Source organism: Musa acuminata, chromosome BXJ3-11 (assembly GCF_036884655.1).
Source record: "Musa acuminata AAA Group cultivar baxijiao chromosome BXJ3-11, Cavendish_Baxijiao_AAA, whole genome shotgun sequence".
Lineage (NCBI taxonomy): Eukaryota > Viridiplantae > Streptophyta > Magnoliopsida > Zingiberales > Musaceae > Musa > Musa acuminata.
This window is the reverse complement of record NC_088359.1, coordinates 26,234,960-26,253,951: the sequence shown is the minus strand read 5'-3', so window position 1 is coordinate 26,253,951 and position 18,992 is coordinate 26,234,960. Positions and strand designations below refer to the sequence as shown.

The window sequence follows — 18,992 nt, the reverse complement described above, 5'->3', positions numbered from 1 at the left end:
ATATATCCTCTTATATATTCATCACAACTTGTCATTTTCATTCATCAAAATCCAAAGAAACATAAGATATTTAAAGGATAATCAAATCTTGATTATTAGGAATTAAATTTTTTTTTCTTGTATTAGGATTTCTTATCTATGATGATATTAGTTTTAAAATATTAAACTATTTATCAACTAAAGATGAAGGTACAGTGGAGATTGGTTGGCAAAACCAAAAGATGGATTTGAATTGGACTTGTTAGCTTATGTGGAAATGGAAGGTCAAGCATTCCTTTCGATTCAACTACCGATTCCATCGTCATGACACTAACGAAGAGCCTTCAATGTCATGGTCGATCTTCTTCTTGCAAATGGGGAAGTTTGATTGCGTGCAATCAAGTCGATGACCGAATCCAACGACAGTCCAAAGTCACCCATTTCCTCCTCCTCTACTCCATACATTCTTAGAAGAACTCCACATTCCATACCATATTAAACAGGTTCCTAACAGTGGCTGATTCCTCTTACATCATTAAGCTATTGTCCAATCTACACTACAAGACCAACTCCAGGAAAATAACTGGAAACAAGATAGTTTTAGCTGTAATGGCAAATGACCTGTATTAACATCATTTGCATGCACCCCACATGAGCTCCAAAGGAGAAGAAGTGCTGTGCTGTAGAGACAGACCACATGATTTGCTTCCCAGTTAAGATACCTACTCACATCTGATGCAGCCCCCTAACATAAGATGACATTTTCCTGCATGTTTCCTTGGCCTCCTTTTTCCCAGAAAGCAATCAACACCACCATCATTAGCTGGACAAATATGATCACTGTTCTAAAGCAAACAGTGCCCACTCATCCTTCAATTAGAGAGAGAGAGAGAGATAGAGACTGATATCAATGGCAAGTGGAGTCCAAGGTCATGCACCAATTATGGACCTGGAGATGGCACAGGTGAGTGCAATAAGCATTAGCCTTGGTGACATTATTGATGCCAATGGTGTTGTCCTTCTTGCAGATGGCAAAACTTTCAATAATTGAGAGCTCTGTTGAAATGAGCACTGCCCCATGTGGAGCTGCCTGATGCAAGCTGTTGCACCATCAACATTATCCTCTCTCATGAGCACTTCTCTAAAATAATCAAAAGCATGGCCTTGATCACAGTCTGTGGGTGTCATAATATTAGGTTGATAGTTTAACCCCTTCCCAACATAACTTTAGGCTTCAGTATCCATTGATCTACTTAGAATAATCCAACACTAGTGCAGGAAAGGCTTGCAACTAACACCCCGAGAATGCAGCCAACCTGTTCGTCCTATTTCCGCAGTAAGTCCTCCCATGTTCCACCAACCCAGCTGCTGCTGCTGCTGCTGTTTCCGTTTCGTCAGTGAAGGTGAAGTTGACATGGGCTCAAACGCCCACAGTCCACTATGGTCAGCTTTGTCATACACTACTGTTAGATATGAAAGATGGTCAGTCGTAACACCTGCAATTAACCAGAACACAAATGGCAACCGAGCTTGGTCTTAAGCTTGAACAAGTGATCACAGTAGTATTAATTACACGAGAAACATGTTACTGCAGAAGAGTATGTGAAGAAGGAGAACACATCTCGGCTGATGCAAGAGTACTTCACTCGTACGAGTGGTACAAGCTCAGGTAGATTCGTCGAACACCTACGAACTGACTAAACGAAGGAGAGGATATACTATGAAGGCTTCCAGATTCCGACGGTCGTCTGCCGGCGGCTCCGATCACATAAGATTACAAGCGTTGGGGTTCTCGTCGTTGAACATGCTGTCGTGAGGCGGCGATGGCTGCGTCGATGCCAGTGAGCTCGGTTCCGGATAACTGTAGTACGACTCTGGCGGAGGTGGATGTGGCATGTAAACATAGCCCTGCGAAGCGGGCGGCACTGGGGGGGCGTAGTAGGCCTGACTGAAGCTCGGTTGCGCCATGTTGTAGCTCGTCACGTACGCCGGGGGTGGCGGGTACATCGGATAAGAGGGCATGTGTCCCAAGTCCGCGGAGCCCTCTTTCTGAGCCTTCTTGCCTTTCTTCTTGCCGCCACCGCTATGGGAACTCGGATCTCCGCCGGCGGATGCAGCAGCTGCGGCGGCGGAATTATCGTGCTGTTTGGTGGAGATGTCGGTCTTCGTTGCATCGGAAGTTTGGGGATCTTTTATGGCGCTTTCCTCAGTTACCCTATTGGTTTGTGATGAGTCTTTTGGGGGTTTGGCTTGAGCTTCTCTTTGGTCAGCTTCAGGTGGTTTGGCAGCGGGAGCGACGGTGGCAGCAGCAGCAGGGCTCCTCTCGGAGAGGATTGGTTTCTTCTCAGAGCTCACCGATGGCTCCTTGTGTTTAGGGACTTGTTTGCTCTCTTTTCTATTGCTGGTGTCGCCATTGCTGGGCTGTTGATTGCTGTGTTTCCTCTCCGGCCACAGCTCGGCGCGCTTCCCGGACTTGTCGAGCTTCCTTATGAGTGTATCAGCGTCAACACTGGCCTTAACCGTGACTTTGTTCTGTCTTGCGTCAATCTCCGTATCATAAACACCTGAAAAGACGAAGAAGAAGACGATTAACCTTATCAGACAAACAAAGGAAAAGAGAAGAATGTTATGGCTTTGGCATGATGTTACCTGGAATGCCTTTAAGGATTTTATGCACCTTCTTCTTGCATCCTTCGCAGTGGATGGAGACCTTTAACACCCAAGTCTGAGCCACAAAATACATCATTCGAGCATCAAGATTTGAAGGCAGAAAGAAAAATAGCATGATTCAGTAATTAATACCATGCATTTGAGAGATTCTGAAGCTTCTTCTCCTGATGCCATGAAGCTTGTAGAGAATGATGCAGTGGTTGGAAGAAGGCTAAGGAGAGATAAGAAGACTCAAAAGAGAGGAGAGATGATGAGGGAGGAAGTGCCGTGTGTTTTGATTGCTGTGGGATGAGGTCTCTCTTGGTGGCTAGTGACGGTGCGACATTGCTGTGGTGTGCACACTTGGCTTTGTAGAGAGAGAGAGAGAGAGAGAGAGGTTGGAGTGGCAAGTGGCTCCTGTTTTAGATTAGATTGGCTTGTGGACTCCTGATAAGAAAGCTTTCCAGTGTGTTTGTGCTCAAGTGGCAGTGCAGTGGATTGAGTTTGTGTTGGTGGACTGTGAGATGGAGTGTGTCGTGGACCCCTGATAGTAAAGATTATTGCTCTGGCTTGTGCTGAAGTGGCCATGTTTTGGTGGACTGTGAGGAGGAGACAACTTTGGTTGAACAATCTTCAGCTTTAGAGAGAGAGAGAGAGAGAGAGAGAAGGTTACCCATATTTCATTCTTTTGCAATCATGTGGCTCTCGTAAGTGGAAAATCTAGATATCAAAGCAAATTTGATTGATCATTTATACAGCGATTGCGACACGTGGATGATTGTTGATATTTTATTATCACTCGATCGACACATCATTCTTACAAAACTGACATATTATCTATCCTCTGTTTGATCGACAGCTCAATTTTATTCGCTCGACATTGACATTAACTAAAATTATTGACTCAATCATATTATTTTTGTCAGATGATTGTTGATATTTCATCAGGTCCACCCGATACAGTCTTACGACTGACATATAAAAGGATCGCCATTAGCTTAGATGATTTAATATCATTTTATTATAATTTAGTCTGATGTGATAAGATGATTGATACAAACCTATCACTAAGTTATGATATTTTTTATACATAGGATAACTGATGTATTAACCTAATAGACATAAATCATTAATAATAGATCTACTTGATGTCAAGATTCTATGGTTGACTCGGACCAAACCCAAGGCAACATTGACCCACGGTAGACTCTTTTAAGTCAAGAAGTCTACCTTAGTTACCAAAAATATTGATCTCATGAAATATCTCGGCTTAGAATTCAATGTCATATCTCCACCATGATCACGTAATTATTCTCATAAAAGCTACTTTAATAGAGACCGAGAAAGAGATGGAATTGGACTGGTCATTATTAAGAACAACAGTCATGCTGCAGATGATGCCACCAACTACAGACATGCACATGAAGGTCATGTCTTACACCAGTTGCTTGGTGGGGGTCTGAATCCATAAAAATCTCTTCTTCTTCTTCTTCTCTCTTACTGTTTATCTTCTTCAAGAGGCAGAGAGACATTTGATGCAGCCTTCCTTGTGCGGATGAATGGCTGAAGACAAAGCAAGCGGAGCGTTCGCCAGTTGGAATTTCCACAACTTCTCTGCAACCTTTCGGTTCACCGGAAAAAGCTCGGCTTCATGTGGAAAATAATTGCTCAACTTTGCCCTACTTATTGGCATCAATTGGAACGCAGGAAAACAAAAGACAAAGTGAAAGCTATACGACGACACAGAGGATCACACATTACGAAGACTGGGTGTGTGGGGTTTAAAGCTTGTTTTCCTGGCCAAAAGGATGAGTTGGCTGTCTCCAGTGGGCAAAGGCTGCAAGAAAGACAAAGATTCTCTCGTGGTCAGCGTTGGATACAAAGTCTACTGCGTGTTTTGTAAGACTGCGAGTTGAATGGATTTCTTTGTCCAAGAACTGAACCGTCTGGACTTTTCATCAAACAGGTGACAGACACCCACCACATCCATGCTTGTAAGGTTTCTCCTGAGCACAAGAAGTTTCCTCCAAGACTTCAAATTGGAGAATTAGGGTTGTCACCGAGAATTGATTGTGTCAAATTAAGAAAAGAATGAATTGATCAATTCGAGATTAAGAATTAAAACATGATCATCATATTCTGACCATATCAACATTACAACAAATTAAAAATCGAGGATATCTTCTTGCCTTTGCACATTTGTCGATCGATGCTACCGAACGAAGACTATGATGTTAGGGGAGATTTGTTTTAGCTTAGGATGATTTAGCCACATTCTTAATCACATGAATCCAAGTCTAGCGCTGCATATCTTCTTGGATTGTGTGTTTTCTTGGTTACCTCAAGACTCTCTACATGAGATGTTGGATAAAGAGGTCACACACAAGAAAAATAAACAGCCCTTACTAATACAATAGATTGTGTGTTCTTCTACCTTTGAGGAAGATTCATATGAGCCTCCTTTGCTTTGGTGCTTCTTTTTGGTCCTCTAGGGTTGGGCTTGGGCTATTAAATCCATTATTTTCTTTTCCTATCTCACTCTCTTTTTAGCCAATTGTTAATTGATTCATAGATTATTCTCAAACTTATTTCATCACCTTAGAGAGAGACTAAATGTGACAAAATAGAATAAAATAAATGAAGTTTTAGATAGGTAGATAACTAAATGAATTAACATATTAAGAGAATTGTTGTGTATTTGTTGTGACCCATCTAATTTTTCACTATCTCATTTGGGCTCCTATCACAAAATGATTTGTATCCACATGATTATTTATTTTATCAGGCATCTAATAATACCGTCTATTAGTCCCACTTACTACGAATTAAATATTCGAAACAATATATGATAGATTTTATATCTTACTGTTTATTAGGTTCACTTACCAAAATTTAAATTCTAGATTTTACATCACAGACATTTACTTATCATTCGTAAAAACATCGATTTTGTGATGATATACTATACCAACAGCTTGTCGATGATCGAATATTCGAAACATCATATAATATATTTTACCCATAGATATTGGCTTAATGATGGGTTCAAAGTTTTCCTTTAAGATATTAGTTTTATCACGATTTCATTAACTTATTAACTTGTTGAGATCGAGAAATACTTAAATAATACATACACTAATCACATCAACCTGTTAGAAGCGAATTAAAGTGTCAGTCAACTTTCGTTTTGGATGTGAGACTAAATTATCGAACCATTATTTCTTGTCAGAATCTAAAGAAAGGACGATAGCCGAAGGCCATATGGACGACTCGGAGATCACAGGACGACAATAAGAGAGAGAGAGAGAGAGAGAGATAGAGAGAGAAAATACTCTGAAAATTTAATAAAAGATTGGACCTTAGGAAGATGCCGAAGAAGAGAGGGAGTAGAATTCAACATCAGAATCTGCTGGGTTGGCTGCTGCCGCTGCTTTCATGACGTGACGAAGCGTACGCTACGGCGGTCATCCGATCTTGTTGTTCGTTGTCTGCAACTTTTAGGCGAATAATTGCTAATGCGCTTGCACTCCTCGTGGGGAATTTGAGCGTCTTGTCGACGATCGAAAGCAACGGGGCATCGCCAAAAGCATGAGAAGGACGAGCCATTTTAGCTGTCTTGGGGGGACGAACGAGCGAACGCGCAGCTCTACTTCACATGAATTATCTTCTGATTGCATCGTTCGCATTAGTTCCACATGATCTGTGCGATCGATCGGTCAACGGAATAGGTCGACATATTTCTTCTCTGCCATCTCGGAGATCGACATGAATCGATTCTCCCGCTGCTTAGTTCACGCATGGGGTGACATCCTTGAGGCATTCCGATGCCCTCCTCCACCACACGTGCTATCCCCCACCGACGAGTTGCCATCGCTTTCTCTCCGTCAACACAGCCTTCTGCATGCTCTCTCACATCACTAGCCTAGCAGATGTGGATGATGTTATTGCTTCCTCTATCTGTGTAATGCGGTCATGTTACTGATGAACCTCTCAGAACTCAAATCACGGTGTATATATATATATCACATATATAATGTATACATGGCTCGTACCACACTGTCACTCACAGGATATATCGGAAACCGGCAAGAGAAAAAAAAAAGGAAGGAAAAGTACACGCTATTCAAAAGTAGGAGTAGGGTTGGGTGTGCATGCAGGCAGACTACAGGTCGATGACCTTGAAGGAGTGGCGGTTCTTGACGACGATGTCGTACATGTGGATGGACTTGAAGCGGGAGAAGTCCTTGGGGAGGGAGATGAGGTCGATGGAGGAGCGCTTGTGAAACTGGAGGAGGTCGGGTTCCTCGTAGTAGCGCTCCCACCCCAGCCCCAGCAGCTCCCGCTCCAGCGTCGCGTAGGAGGTGATCACCTCGTTGGTGGGCGTGTGCAGCAGCGCCTTTCGTCGAACGGTCGACGCCTGCTCGTCTCCCGGGTTCTCCACCAGCCGCACCACCCCATTCTTGAACACCCAAACCCCAGCCATAACACAGGGAGAGAGAGAGAGAGAGAGAGAGAGAGAGAGAGAGAGAGAGGAGTGGGATGGGAGAGAGGGAGTGTGCCGATGAGGCGTATTTAAAGACGGAGTTTGGATTACATGAATTTGGCAACGAGGGAAAAACGAAATAGTCACGTGGGGTCTTTGGAGGAAAGTACATTGATAGCTAATTGCTACTTTACATGTTATGCCACTTACTATATTTTTGGTCTATCTATTAAATTCACATGTTATTCCACATAATAAATTTTTTGCCTATGCATTAAATTTACCTCATACATCTCCAACTTCTTAGTAAATAATTTATGAGGATTCCCTTCTTCATTTTTATTGGTCTACTGGCTTCCTTGTTATTATTTCATCAACTATGCTTAGTTCTTGTTTCTTTGATATTATGATAAGTTGTTTGAATTTTGATACAGGATTTTCTTTTTTCTTTTTTTTTTTTGAAGTTCAAATGGGTGCTTGTTGAACTCTGGAAGAAATGGATAAAAAAAATAATATGAAAATTGGAGTATAATTTAAAGATCAAATATTTGAACATACAACAAAAAAATGTATTATTAATTATTTATTCTCTCTTCTCCTATTATTAATTTTCCACTAATCAGGAGGGGGTTGATGATGACTAGATATCATTTCATCTTTTTCATTATTATATGACTTACAATGTATGTTATATACACCAACCACTAGATCAAAAGCCCTATATCATAATATAGATGTAAAATTTTAAACATGCAAAACTTTGTCCAAGCATGTATTTAGGGTTTTTTTTTTGTTTTTGGTCAAAATGTCATGATGCATGGTCAATTTTTATTATCCCTTCTAGAAAACAGCTCATAACCATGAGGAAAGAGACATGATGTAGCTACCTGTTAATGAGAGTTGTAGTCATGTTTAAGATTCCTAAAGACATCAAGATCACCCCCAACTTTTCTTTCTTTCTTTTTGACCATTGTCTAACAATTTTGTGGTCTCCTATTCCAAGAAGAAAACATAAGCAGTATTAGATACTTGTTTTGTGTCTCTGAGCCTTTGGTTCAGCATGTGGGGTTAGGTGGAGGAGGAAAGCAGATTCTTTGGACTCTTTTTATGTGGTGGACTCATAACACTTGCCAGCTTATGTGGCCAAACCTGCCAAACTAGTTTGACCTTTTGACTCTCCCTCTTTCTTCCTTCTCCAGCTTTCCTTCTTGCTTCTGCTTCACTGCTTTGCAGGAGGAGAGTGTGTGTGTGTGCACATGTGACTCTGCCTTTTTCTTCCTTCTCCAGCTTTCCTTCTTGCTTCTGCTGCACTGCTTTGCAGGAGAGTGTGTGTGTGTGCTGAATGCTGCCACTCGGTGACAAGAAGATCTGAGATGTAGGGTTCCTGTCATGATCATTATGGGTACACTCTCTTGACTTCATCTTGCATTGTCAGAGTGTGGTGGGAAGAAATTATGGAGTCTGATATAGGATTAACAAAAATAAAACACAAATCTAAAAGCAACACCAAAATAAATAAATAAATAAATAATGCTGAGAAATTATAATTTTTATTATAAAAAATAATATGTAGAGAAAAAAAAACCCTTTATACATTTTCACAATGCTAAAAATATAATAAAATATAGATCTAAAAATGACATATAAAATTTTTATACCTTTTGCTTACATAAATATGAGATTAATCTAATTAATCTAGACTCAAAACTTTTGTATATCTTCTCATATAAAAAATATGTTTTTCTTAGTTTCTCTGGAATTACTAAAAAATATTGATGATTCCCTTCTTTTTTTTTTTGTATGCGATACATTAAAATCTTGATATATGTGAAGTCATAATAAACTTCAAGTAATTTACCAATCAAATTTGTTTGACAAATGTTCCTACAAATAAATTGCATAATACGTTTTAGATATTGTAGAAGAAATATATATATGTGTGTGATATGGAGATTTGACAATGATACTAATGATTTTATTTACATTATAATCTTCATCTGAGTTGTACTTTCAATCATATTCTTCTTTTCATGGGCTCGATAGAATACACTCCTCTCATTCATACATTATTCTTTTATACTCTTTAACTCTTTCCCTATCAAATCGGCTTTAAATTATTCTCATCTCATTCATACATTATTCTTTTATATATTATTCTTTTTATATTCTAACTCTTCACCTATCAAATCGGCTTTAAATTATTATTAATATCCGATTGGATAGGATAACTAACTCATTAATTTATTGAATCTAAACCATCTTTTCATATGATCTTGCACTCATGTGGCTCCTATAAATTAATTTAAATGCCTTCAACATATGACGTGAGACTAAACTAACGATGTTATAGGTATAATGTTTAATTTCAAGTAAAAAAAATAGTGAAGCAAAATGTGGCACATAAATTACTTTTAGTAGTACTATCATGGCTCACTTTTGAAGTCAATATTATCCATCTTTCCTGAATTCAATAGTTCATGACTTACTTTCATAAGTCCAAAGAGTTCTTAGTAGTTATCCAAGTGTTACCCTTAATTAATTAATTGAAGAGAGGAAGAAATATTTAAGCTCAATGGATAAATTCTTTTATCCAACTACAACAAAACCGTACAAAGCCTTTTTAGCATGATCTAACCACTATCATGTGTTCTATTTTGAAAGGACTACATTTACTTTAATATCAAAAGATACTTCGCATTTTTAATCTAAGAATGTGATTCCTTTTTGTTTTACGCAAGTGATTGGTCCTCATGAACTATTTTAAATTGTCAATTTTGTCACTCATGCATGTTCAACTATAAACGTCAATTGCCATCCAATTCCCTCCATGGATTGGATTTATGCTCCAATAACTTCGCCACCAATGATGCAAAGCTTAAACATCAAGATTCACCAACTAGATAGAGCATGGTTTTCTTCTAATCTTTGCATTAAATCCTCCAACGATGGTTGTCAAAGGCGATATGGATGAGATTGAAATATTAATAATCTGAGAATAAAGTCGATGGGGAATGTTGGATCGATTCCTTCGTCAAAATGGTTAAAGTAGATTGTAAAGTTGCAACATATTTTAAGGAAGGAGGATTTATTCCATCCCATTTAGTTACCAAAGAAGAATCCATAAGCTTCTAATGCCTGATAGGAACATGCACTGTCGGCTGTACTTTTTAATAATTTTCTTTTCTTTATTATTTACGTTTAGAATAAGATGATGATAATAATAGTAATAAATAATAATAATAATAATAATATTATTATTATTATTCTATAAATGGAGAACAATAGTAAAATTGCTTCTATATAACATAAGAGTGAGTGAGTAGCGATTAGGCCACGAACATAACTTCTATATTTATTAAAAAACTATTTATATTAACCCTCCTCAGCTCCAATATTCATCATTTAACATTTATTTGGTGAATATTCAACATAATGGGTAATTAGAATTTAGATACATTTGGGAAAATCCTTTAGGTCCCATATTTGTGAGAGATGATGATGATTCATATGCTTTTCAAGTCATTAGATTATTTTCTAGTAGTAAGGTCCAAAGAGAATGAAAGAGATGGTACCAGAGTAGTGCTATGATAGTTAGTTACTTTTTAGTATTTTAGTCTCTATATTTTAAAAAAATTATATTGACAAACTTATAATTAAGAAAGTAAAATAGTTAGGTCTATTTACTTGATTTTACTAATAAAAATAAAAAATAAAAAAGTAATTTTGATGTTCCAATTGGTGTTGACAGATAATGTCAATAGTAGTGGACGACAGTGTTATTGGGGGTCGTAGGTGGCTGTTGTGGATGAGAAAAATGATAACGAGAGGTGAGGGCCTCTTTACATCTGCGTTAGTACCGATGCAATTGCCAAGCGATGCCTCTCTACATCTATGTCAGTGTTGATGTAAATGTTGAGCGACCATTTTGTTGCTCTGCATCTTCGTCGACGTCAACACAATTATCAAACGATAAAAGGGTCGATGATACGATGCCGAGCTATATCACTCGATAGCTACATCAATACCAGCGTAGATGTAAAGCGGTGCCGCTCGACATTTACATCAGCATCCCTTTCATCGCTCGGTAACTATATAAGTATCAATGCAAATGCAAAGCGACTTTCACCTCTCATTGTTGCTCTATTCATCCATAACAATCACCCGTGATCTCTAGTGACATCATCACACCACTGACTCTATTCGCTATTATCGACGTCGTTCGTCACCACTAATTGGAACGTTAAAATTATTTTTTTATCTTTTATTTTTATATTTTTATTAATAAAATTAACATTGTTATGATAAATAGAACTAAATGTTTCACTTTTATAACTATAAGGATGCTAATATAACTTTTTTAAAGTATAAGGACTCAAATGCTAAAGATAACTAATTATAAGAGGTAATATATAATTAGCCTCGTTTAATATTAAAGAAGAAAAATGGCATCATTTACTAGAATTAAGATTTATAAGAATTTAGAAAAAATATTAATATATATAACAAATTAGAGAATAGGTTTATCATATGATAGTATTCTTCAATATGAATGATAAATCTACCATCTTAGATTAAGATGATGATAGGTAACTTTTTTTTATCTCCTCTCCTTCTTCCTCTTCTCCTATTTCTACCACATTGCCACCTCTACTTTCTTCTTCAACCTATGCCTCCTCTCTTTCTTTCAATTCTTTTCTCCTCTTCCCGTCAAATTGTATCGACTCGCATGGGGTTATACCAATTCACACTGTAATTATACCGGTTCGCCCAAAGATCATCATCGACACTGCATTGAAATTTGAAATCTTGGTCAAGACAATTGAACAATAGATAAAGCCACTAAGCATGAAATTACTATTCCATTAGAACCTTAAGCCAAAAATTAAACCGGCCAATTATTAGATTAACATTAACACTGAAGGTCCACTTGAATGCAATCATATCTATCTCCAACCTAGGTAGATCTATAACAGCAATCATTCAAGGGTAATATGTAATAGTTTAAGCACTTAATCTGAAAGGTTTCGAGTGTCCGGGATTAAGTAGATGATCCAAAGGGAGAAGTCAAAACCAATTTCATCTTAATAGTCTAAATAACTCAACTATGCCTGAGCCAAACAGCAGCAGAGAATTATTACTCAACAGAAATCCAGCAGCAGTAGTAACCATAATAGCATGGTGGAGATTATGACATGACCAAGGAGAGGCAGTGGAATGACAGAATTTGAATTCAGAGTTGGAACTAGTAATGGTTCCATTTCACAACTCATACAAGGTAAATTGGAACAGAATTAGTTTAGGGTAGATTATGACACCAAGAAAGATGCAGAAAAATACATCATGACCGGATCAAAGTTGTGTAGTCAATCAGCAATCATTCAGTGAGAGAACCATGATAATTCTACAACCATCATCTAGCACAGCAAGATTATTATTATTATTTTTTACATTATGGTATCATATACTCCTGGGATTCCAAATTCAGATAGAATCCATCTATATTTTTGCCCTTTTTACTCGTGTTCTTTTCATTGCCTTGTCACAACCTCCTCCTCTGCCACTTACCATGAAAACATCTCATAGACAATAAAACACAGGCATGGACTCATCATTAAATGATAATAGTGCAACCCATTATTTCTTGCATAATATAACTAACTAGATACTTCTTTCCGCCCCAAGATGAAGTCAGATTTGGTCATCTTGCTAAGTTGAGCCAGCATAAGCTTTCTTGCTGAGGTGAACAATATGGAAAACCAAGGCATCGTAGAGTTGGACCGAGCCATCGAGGTGCTCTGTGAAAGGCTGAGGACACTTGAAGATGAATCCTGTAAAATAAATGAGTTTAAAGAGAGAGCCAGTGCACCAAAAGTTTAAAGAGAGAAGAGACTAAACAATTTTCAGTTGAGTTCTCCTTTTAAAGAGCAAGACCTGCAATGGATTGTTATCCGAATCTTATTTTTTATGATGTTAAGGCCTTGCTGATGATGCTGCTAAGTTGGTATATTGTCTTGATGATCTAGAAGCTAGTTATAACTAGCTGATGATATGTCAAGTCATTTGGTTCAACAACATGACATCATTACATTTGTGCAGTCTTGGTCCACTAGTATACTCAAATCAGCTCTCCTCTTTTAGTTCTTATTTCTCTACCACCATTTCATGCTGCAAGCTACTGGGCCAACTGGCTTGGAGCATAGCAACAAGGATGGAAACCAGGTGCACCATGACAATATTGAAACACGATGTTTTGAGCAAAACTAAATCACATTAACATCAATTCAAACAAGACACAGTTCAAGACATAAGTAGAACTGTTCCTAATCTTAATAGGAGTGATCTATTGTTGCAGGACATCCATGAGTTATTAGGATTTGGAGTTTACTTAGTATTTTCAATCATTATATTTTTAACCTTTTTTGGAAGGTCTCTAAAGTCTTTACTTATAGTTAAATTAGTATCTTAAAGTCCTAATATGAGCATATTATAGGTTATACCATTTATCATATTATTAAAAATCACGCATTCAGAATTACGGTCTTGTTATAAAATAATTTTGTGAAGTCTGCAATTAATACTCCATTAATAAACTCTTTTAATGGTGAGTCCTTATTCACTTCTACATTGTGTAAGAATATAAATAAGCATAAATGCCTATAAATTAATAAAGACAATTGAAAGCCTTAGAGGTATCACAAACTTCTCTCTAGTTCTTAACTTTCTTCTTCCCTCTTTTCATCTGCCTTTTTTCTTTCTTATATTTATTTTGTATTTTTTAGGTTGTCCTCTTCCATCAATGAAAGAAGACATTCGATAATGATACAAAAATCCAATCATATAACATCTGAGGCCCCAAACTCAACAACATCTTCTTTAGGAGTTTATCTATATAAACGTGGAGTAATTTCCTCTTTGTTTTACTGGAGATTTTAAGGGCCTGTTATAATTATTGTAAAGTTAATTTATAATTTTAGCTTAAATACAATTAGTCAAGTTAATATATCTATCCCTCTGTGTATTTCAAATATTATTTGAAAGTCAGCATCTTTGTCTTGTGTGATATCTCATGTACAGAAAATATTTATGTGATACTAATGTTATACTTATTTCAGGAAACTCAATATAAGAACATTATTATAAGATAAGACAGTGCCCTTGAGAATTCTTTTTGTCAAATGAATGATATTTGTATCATAAAAAACTTGAGAAAAAGATTTTGTGGGTTATACCACCATATTACCATTCAGTAATCATTGTACAAGACATATGATCTGCCTTACAAAAAGAAACTCAGACTAGTAATATTGATTTTGTATAGTGTTATACTGTTCTTAGAAAAAAACAAGTGCATTATTGTTGACATAAATGAAAGTCCTACTCTTATAAAGGTTGAAATAATTATATTGGTAAGCAACAAATTTTTCGAGGCCACTTGTGGTAAGAAACAAACTAGTTTGCTTGAATGACTAGTACTTCCAATGGGGTCACTTTCGTCACATCATTAGTCTTTTGTGCCAAAACAGGGAAACCTTTACAAAGTAGGATTTTGTTAGTTATATCACTATTGTTTTTTAGCACTCATGTTTGGGACAAATGGAACTCATGTAATTTTTATTATAGTTTTCAAACCATATAGATAAACTAAATTTGCTACAACATGGGAAATTTTCTAAAGATGTCGAAATGATAACATGCATAACTTGTTTTCTCCAAATCCATGTCGAGAAATTTCAGAACATTTTAGGTCGATTAGTTCAATATAAATCCATGATTTTATTGGTTTACTAGAAAAGATAAATATTCCACCTGATAACCAATTAAATTGATCATTTAAACAATATAAGTATGTAAAAAAATTATTTTGTTACAAATCTTCGCTATTTTTCCAAGAAATGAATAGGACGAAGACTCACCTCTTACAACCCGGCATCGTAGGCAGCAGCGTCGGATATCATATCCCCGACCAGAAGCCCGCCAAGCGCACCACCGAGCAGCCCTGTTCCCAATATTTTCTTCCTATGTGGCTGTACTACCGGCGGCGGAGCAGCACCATACCCGTACCCGTAACTCGCCGGCGAGTATCCGTATCCGTACCCGACAAGGGGGTGTCCATAACTAAGCGGCGGCAGTTGCTGGTACACCACTGGCGGTGGATACGGCAGCCCCGCTCCATACGCTGTGTAAGCTGCCGAGCTCGTTCCTGCTGGGTACAACATCACGGGAGCCGTGGGGTGCGCCATGAAGGGATGCGGATAGGCAGAGGCCGAGGGGACGAGGGCGAAGGCGGCGACGCACTCGCCGGGCTTGTAGGAGAAGTTGAGGACGCCGTTGGGCTTGCCGGACGTCACCCTATGGACCTGGTAGCTGACGAACTGGACGGGCGGCGGGCCACCGCAGGCACCAGAGAGGAGATCCGAGAGTGGGACGCGGACCTCGCCGACGTCGCGGTCCCGGAGCGCGCGCTTGGTGCGGAGAAGGATGTGGATGGAGTGGCGGGCGAGGTCGACGTCGACGGGGACGGTGAGGCGGATGGTGGAGTTCCAGGTTGGGTTGCGACCACCCTCGCGGTCGGGCGGGGTAAGCTGCCGCCCCCGGCGTTTTCCGGAGAGGGAGACCACAGCGTAGACGGCCATCTTGGAGATAAGGTTTACGTCCTTAAGGCCCTTGGCCGAGACCAAGGTGATCTCCAGCTTTCGGCACGCCATGGCCGAGCTCAAAGGGCACTTCTAATCAGGCTTTCTTTCCTTCCCGAGGCTGGGAATCGTAGACGAGGAGCGATGCCGATCTGGAAACGAGAGAAGAGCGTCGAAGAAACGAGATATTTATAGGGACGGTTTCGCCGATTTGGTCGCCTATTTGGCAGCAGTTCCAATGGTTACTGTTGCGCGTTCGAACCGTTTAAATTACTCAAACACCCCTTCAACCTCCTTGTGGGGCCCAGTTGGCTTGTCACGGCATGAATGACATACCCATGATTTGCACCCTACGTTTTAGCCGGGTCCCACATCACGTGGAACTGACGTGGTAGTAAAATTGCATTGGTTATGTAGAGGGAATTATCGTAATTAAACTAACGATGGAGGTGAGCCAACTGACGTGGAAGTACAATTGAATTGGTTCTGTATAGGGTATTATCGTAGTTAAACCAACGATGGAGGTGAGCCAACAAACTTCCAAGTCACACCAGCGATGACGATTAGAAGGGAGATGGATTGTAATTTTAGTCGACCAGTTGTCTCTGGTTAGCGAGGGCCATAATATGGCTTCAATGGCCCATTAGAAGCCCATTGATAGAAACAGGGACCCACATGGAGCTCGGCTCACTGTGCACGTGCCGTAGCCACCGCCTGTCTTTTAGGGTTCTTCTTCCCATCTCTTCCGTGAGAGACCCGCGCTTGCGCCGGCGACAGAGAAGAACGCGAACCAGCCATGGTTCACGTCAGTTTCTACCGCAACTGTAAGCCCTTCGATCTCCACTGTGTAGTCGGTTGATCTCTCCCTAGGGTTTGTCGTTGTTCGGTCTGATTCTTGAAAGCTAGTGTTTTATTGTGTTCCAAAGATCTTTCTTTTACCCCTTAGATTTATGATGTTGGCTTTTGATTTTGACGCCTATGTGTCGTAAACCTTATCGAATGATCTGTTTTGGTAGATGGCAAGACGTTCAAGAAACCTCGCCGCCCGTACGAGAAGGAGCGGCTGGACGCGGAACTCAAACTGGTCGGGGAGTACGGGCTGCGGTGCAAGCGCGAGCTATGGAGGGTCCAGTACGCTCTCAGCCGGATCCGGAACGCGGCCAGGGATCTCCTCACGCTCGATGAGAAGAACCCCCGACGGATCTTTGAGGGAGAGGCCCTGCTCCGCCGTATGAACCGCTACGGGCTCCTTGAGGAGGGCCAGAACAAGCTCGACTACGTCCTTGCCCTCACCGTGGAGAACTTTCTGGAGCGCCGCCTCCAGACGCTCGTGTTCAAGTCTGGAATGGCCAAGTCCATCCACCATGCTCGGGTCCTGATAAGGCAGCGGCACATCAGGTGATCAAACTTTACTATTATGCCTGCTAATGCTCCGATGCTGTAGAGATATTTGTGCGGAAAGGTCTGTTTTTTATCGTATGTGTGCTTTCATGATTTCATTTCTCGGTGATCTTTTGCCTTTCTACTTTTAGTCAGACGTGACTTGTTAAGGTGTTCTGTTGAGTTAGCTGATTGGATCCTTCCTTCTATTTTTTCATGCCACTTATTTATATTTTTCTCGTTCTAAATTCGGTGGTTGCTCAAGTAGTTCTTGTTGTTCAAAATATCCACGGCAGAACATATGGAGCAGGTAGTTTATCGATGATGTGAATCGAGTATGATTCCTTCATTCTTCAATTATTTGAGATTTCCTGAACTTAGTTATTGTTGTTGTAGAATGTAATGCATTGTGAACCTGGCTAATGAAAGTCCCAGGTGTATCTCATTGAGGGGTTGGGGTAATAAATATATTCCTAAGACACTTAGCAAAGATTCTAAACCTGTAAGGGTGAATGCATTCTCCTGTTCTCTAAGAAAATTCAAAAGTAGTTCCAAGTTCATTCTTATGAAAGATTATCTGCAAGAAGCTCTGATGTTTCTAGTTATACTAAAATTATGTTTTTTCCTCCTTTCTCTTATTATTTACCACTGAGTAGTGAATGTATATTAGGTAGTTTTATTGAGAGAGAGGATAGTGGTACTTAAATGACCTCACATTCTAGGTTGACTGATTTTACTTCTTTGTTTAGTTTTTAGATACTTCAGGGTTCTGTTGTTATTGTTTTTTCATTTGGCTTATGATATGGTTTTTATCTTGTGGGTTATTTTGGTTTTGCTTACAAGCATTTGGTTTTGGACCTACAATCTAATCATGTAGATGGATTATTTGTCATAATTGTTTTATTTTGAGATATTGGTAGAGGAAGTGCTAAAATACAACTATTAGCATGAAGAACTGTCATTTGGTAAATGACAATGGATATTTATCTTCTTTAGTATCTGCCATTGACATATGGATGTGTTACTTATTTTGCGAATATAGCTTGTGAAAATCACTGTTAGATGTTGACATTTGTGATTCTTAGAATGTTTACTAGTTTGATAAGAGCATCTTTGACATTGATGGTCTTGTATTATGATTTGTTTTACCTGTAGGTGCTGTAGTATGCTGGACTCTGTATTGTATTATTTAGTTCCTGGAAACAAGCTCTTGGTCTTCCATATTGAAGCTATCCATTTTACAATAATCTTTATTTCTTTTACCTTGGTCATGTCAAATAGATTTTTAGTGTTCATATGGTAGTTGTACCTGTCAGATTTTCCATGGAGATCTAGTGAAATCTAACTTTATTTTAAATTACTCTATTATTAATTAAATGTTGAGTTGGCCATGATTACAGAGTCGGAAGGCAAGTTGTGAACATCGCATCATTCATGGTCAGAGTTGATTCCGCAAAGCACATAGATTTCTCACTTACCAGTCCATTCGGTGGAGGCCGACCCGGTAGAGTGAAGAGAAAAAATCAGAAAGCCGCCGCAAAGAAGGCAACCGGAGGAGACGGTGACGAGGATGATGAGGAATGAGCAATATGCTCTAGTTATCTCGTTTCCATGTGTTCATCATCACATGGATGATTTTTATGTTTCTGCATTTTGGGATATTGGAACTATCTTTATATTTTGATATGCTGCCTTGATAGGAGTATTTCGAGTTTGTGTGATGATCTTTCACATTAGTATTGTCTGGTCATTGTATTTCATCCGAGTTTTGATCATGCTCCTGACTTGTCTGGCATAGAAACTATGCTGTGGATGTTAACGTGATATTTGAACGTAAATGTTACATCTTGTTCTATGGTTTAAAATTT

At 39.1% G+C, this 18,992-nt stretch overlaps 4 protein-coding genes across 4 annotated transcripts; 1 reads left to right on the top strand and 3 right to left on the bottom strand.

The window, feature by feature from the left end:
* Nucleotides 1-1,515: 1,515 nt before the first annotated feature.
* Nucleotides 1,516-3,062, bottom strand: LOC103971561 (heavy metal-associated isoprenylated plant protein 35). The gene is made up of 3 exons (XM_009385616.3): nucleotides 2,782-3,062; nucleotides 2,629-2,704; nucleotides 1,516-2,543 (listed from the first exon to the last, which is right to left on the bottom strand). Exons 1-3 carry the CDS (start codon nucleotides 2,821-2,823, stop codon nucleotides 1,744-1,746), a joined length of 918 nt encoding a protein of 305 aa, XP_009383891.2. The 5' UTR covers nucleotides 2,824-3,062; the 3' UTR covers nucleotides 1,516-1,743.
* A 3,559-nt stretch (nucleotides 3,063-6,621) lies between these two features.
* On the bottom strand, nucleotides 6,622-7,164 carry LOC103971560 (flowering-promoting factor 1-like protein 1). The gene has a single exon (XM_009385615.3). The coding sequence runs from the start codon at nucleotides 7,109-7,111 to the stop codon at nucleotides 6,791-6,793; it is 321 nt and encodes a 106-aa protein (XP_009383890.1). The 5' UTR covers nucleotides 7,112-7,164; the 3' UTR covers nucleotides 6,622-6,790.
* A 5,527-nt stretch (nucleotides 7,165-12,691) lies between these two features.
* Nucleotides 12,692-15,885, bottom strand: LOC103971583 (protein SRC2-like). Its single transcript, XM_009385640.3, has 2 exons — nucleotides 15,025-15,885; nucleotides 12,692-12,939 (listed from the first exon to the last, which is right to left on the bottom strand). The coding sequence occupies exon 1, from the start codon at nucleotides 15,814-15,816 to the stop codon at nucleotides 15,028-15,030; it is 789 nt and encodes a 262-aa protein (XP_009383915.2). The 5' UTR covers nucleotides 15,817-15,885; the 3' UTR covers nucleotides 12,692-12,939; nucleotides 15,025-15,027.
* Nucleotides 15,886-16,414: 529 nt separating this feature from the next.
* Nucleotides 16,415-18,884, top strand: LOC135652471 (small ribosomal subunit protein uS4y-like). The gene is made up of 3 exons (XM_065173416.1): nucleotides 16,415-16,568; nucleotides 16,761-17,142; nucleotides 18,525-18,884. The coding sequence occupies exons 1-3, from the start codon at nucleotides 16,541-16,543 to the stop codon at nucleotides 18,706-18,708; spliced, it is 594 nt and encodes a 197-aa protein (XP_065029488.1). The 5' UTR covers nucleotides 16,415-16,540; the 3' UTR covers nucleotides 18,709-18,884.
* The last annotated feature ends 108 nt before the right edge of the window (nucleotides 18,885-18,992 follow it).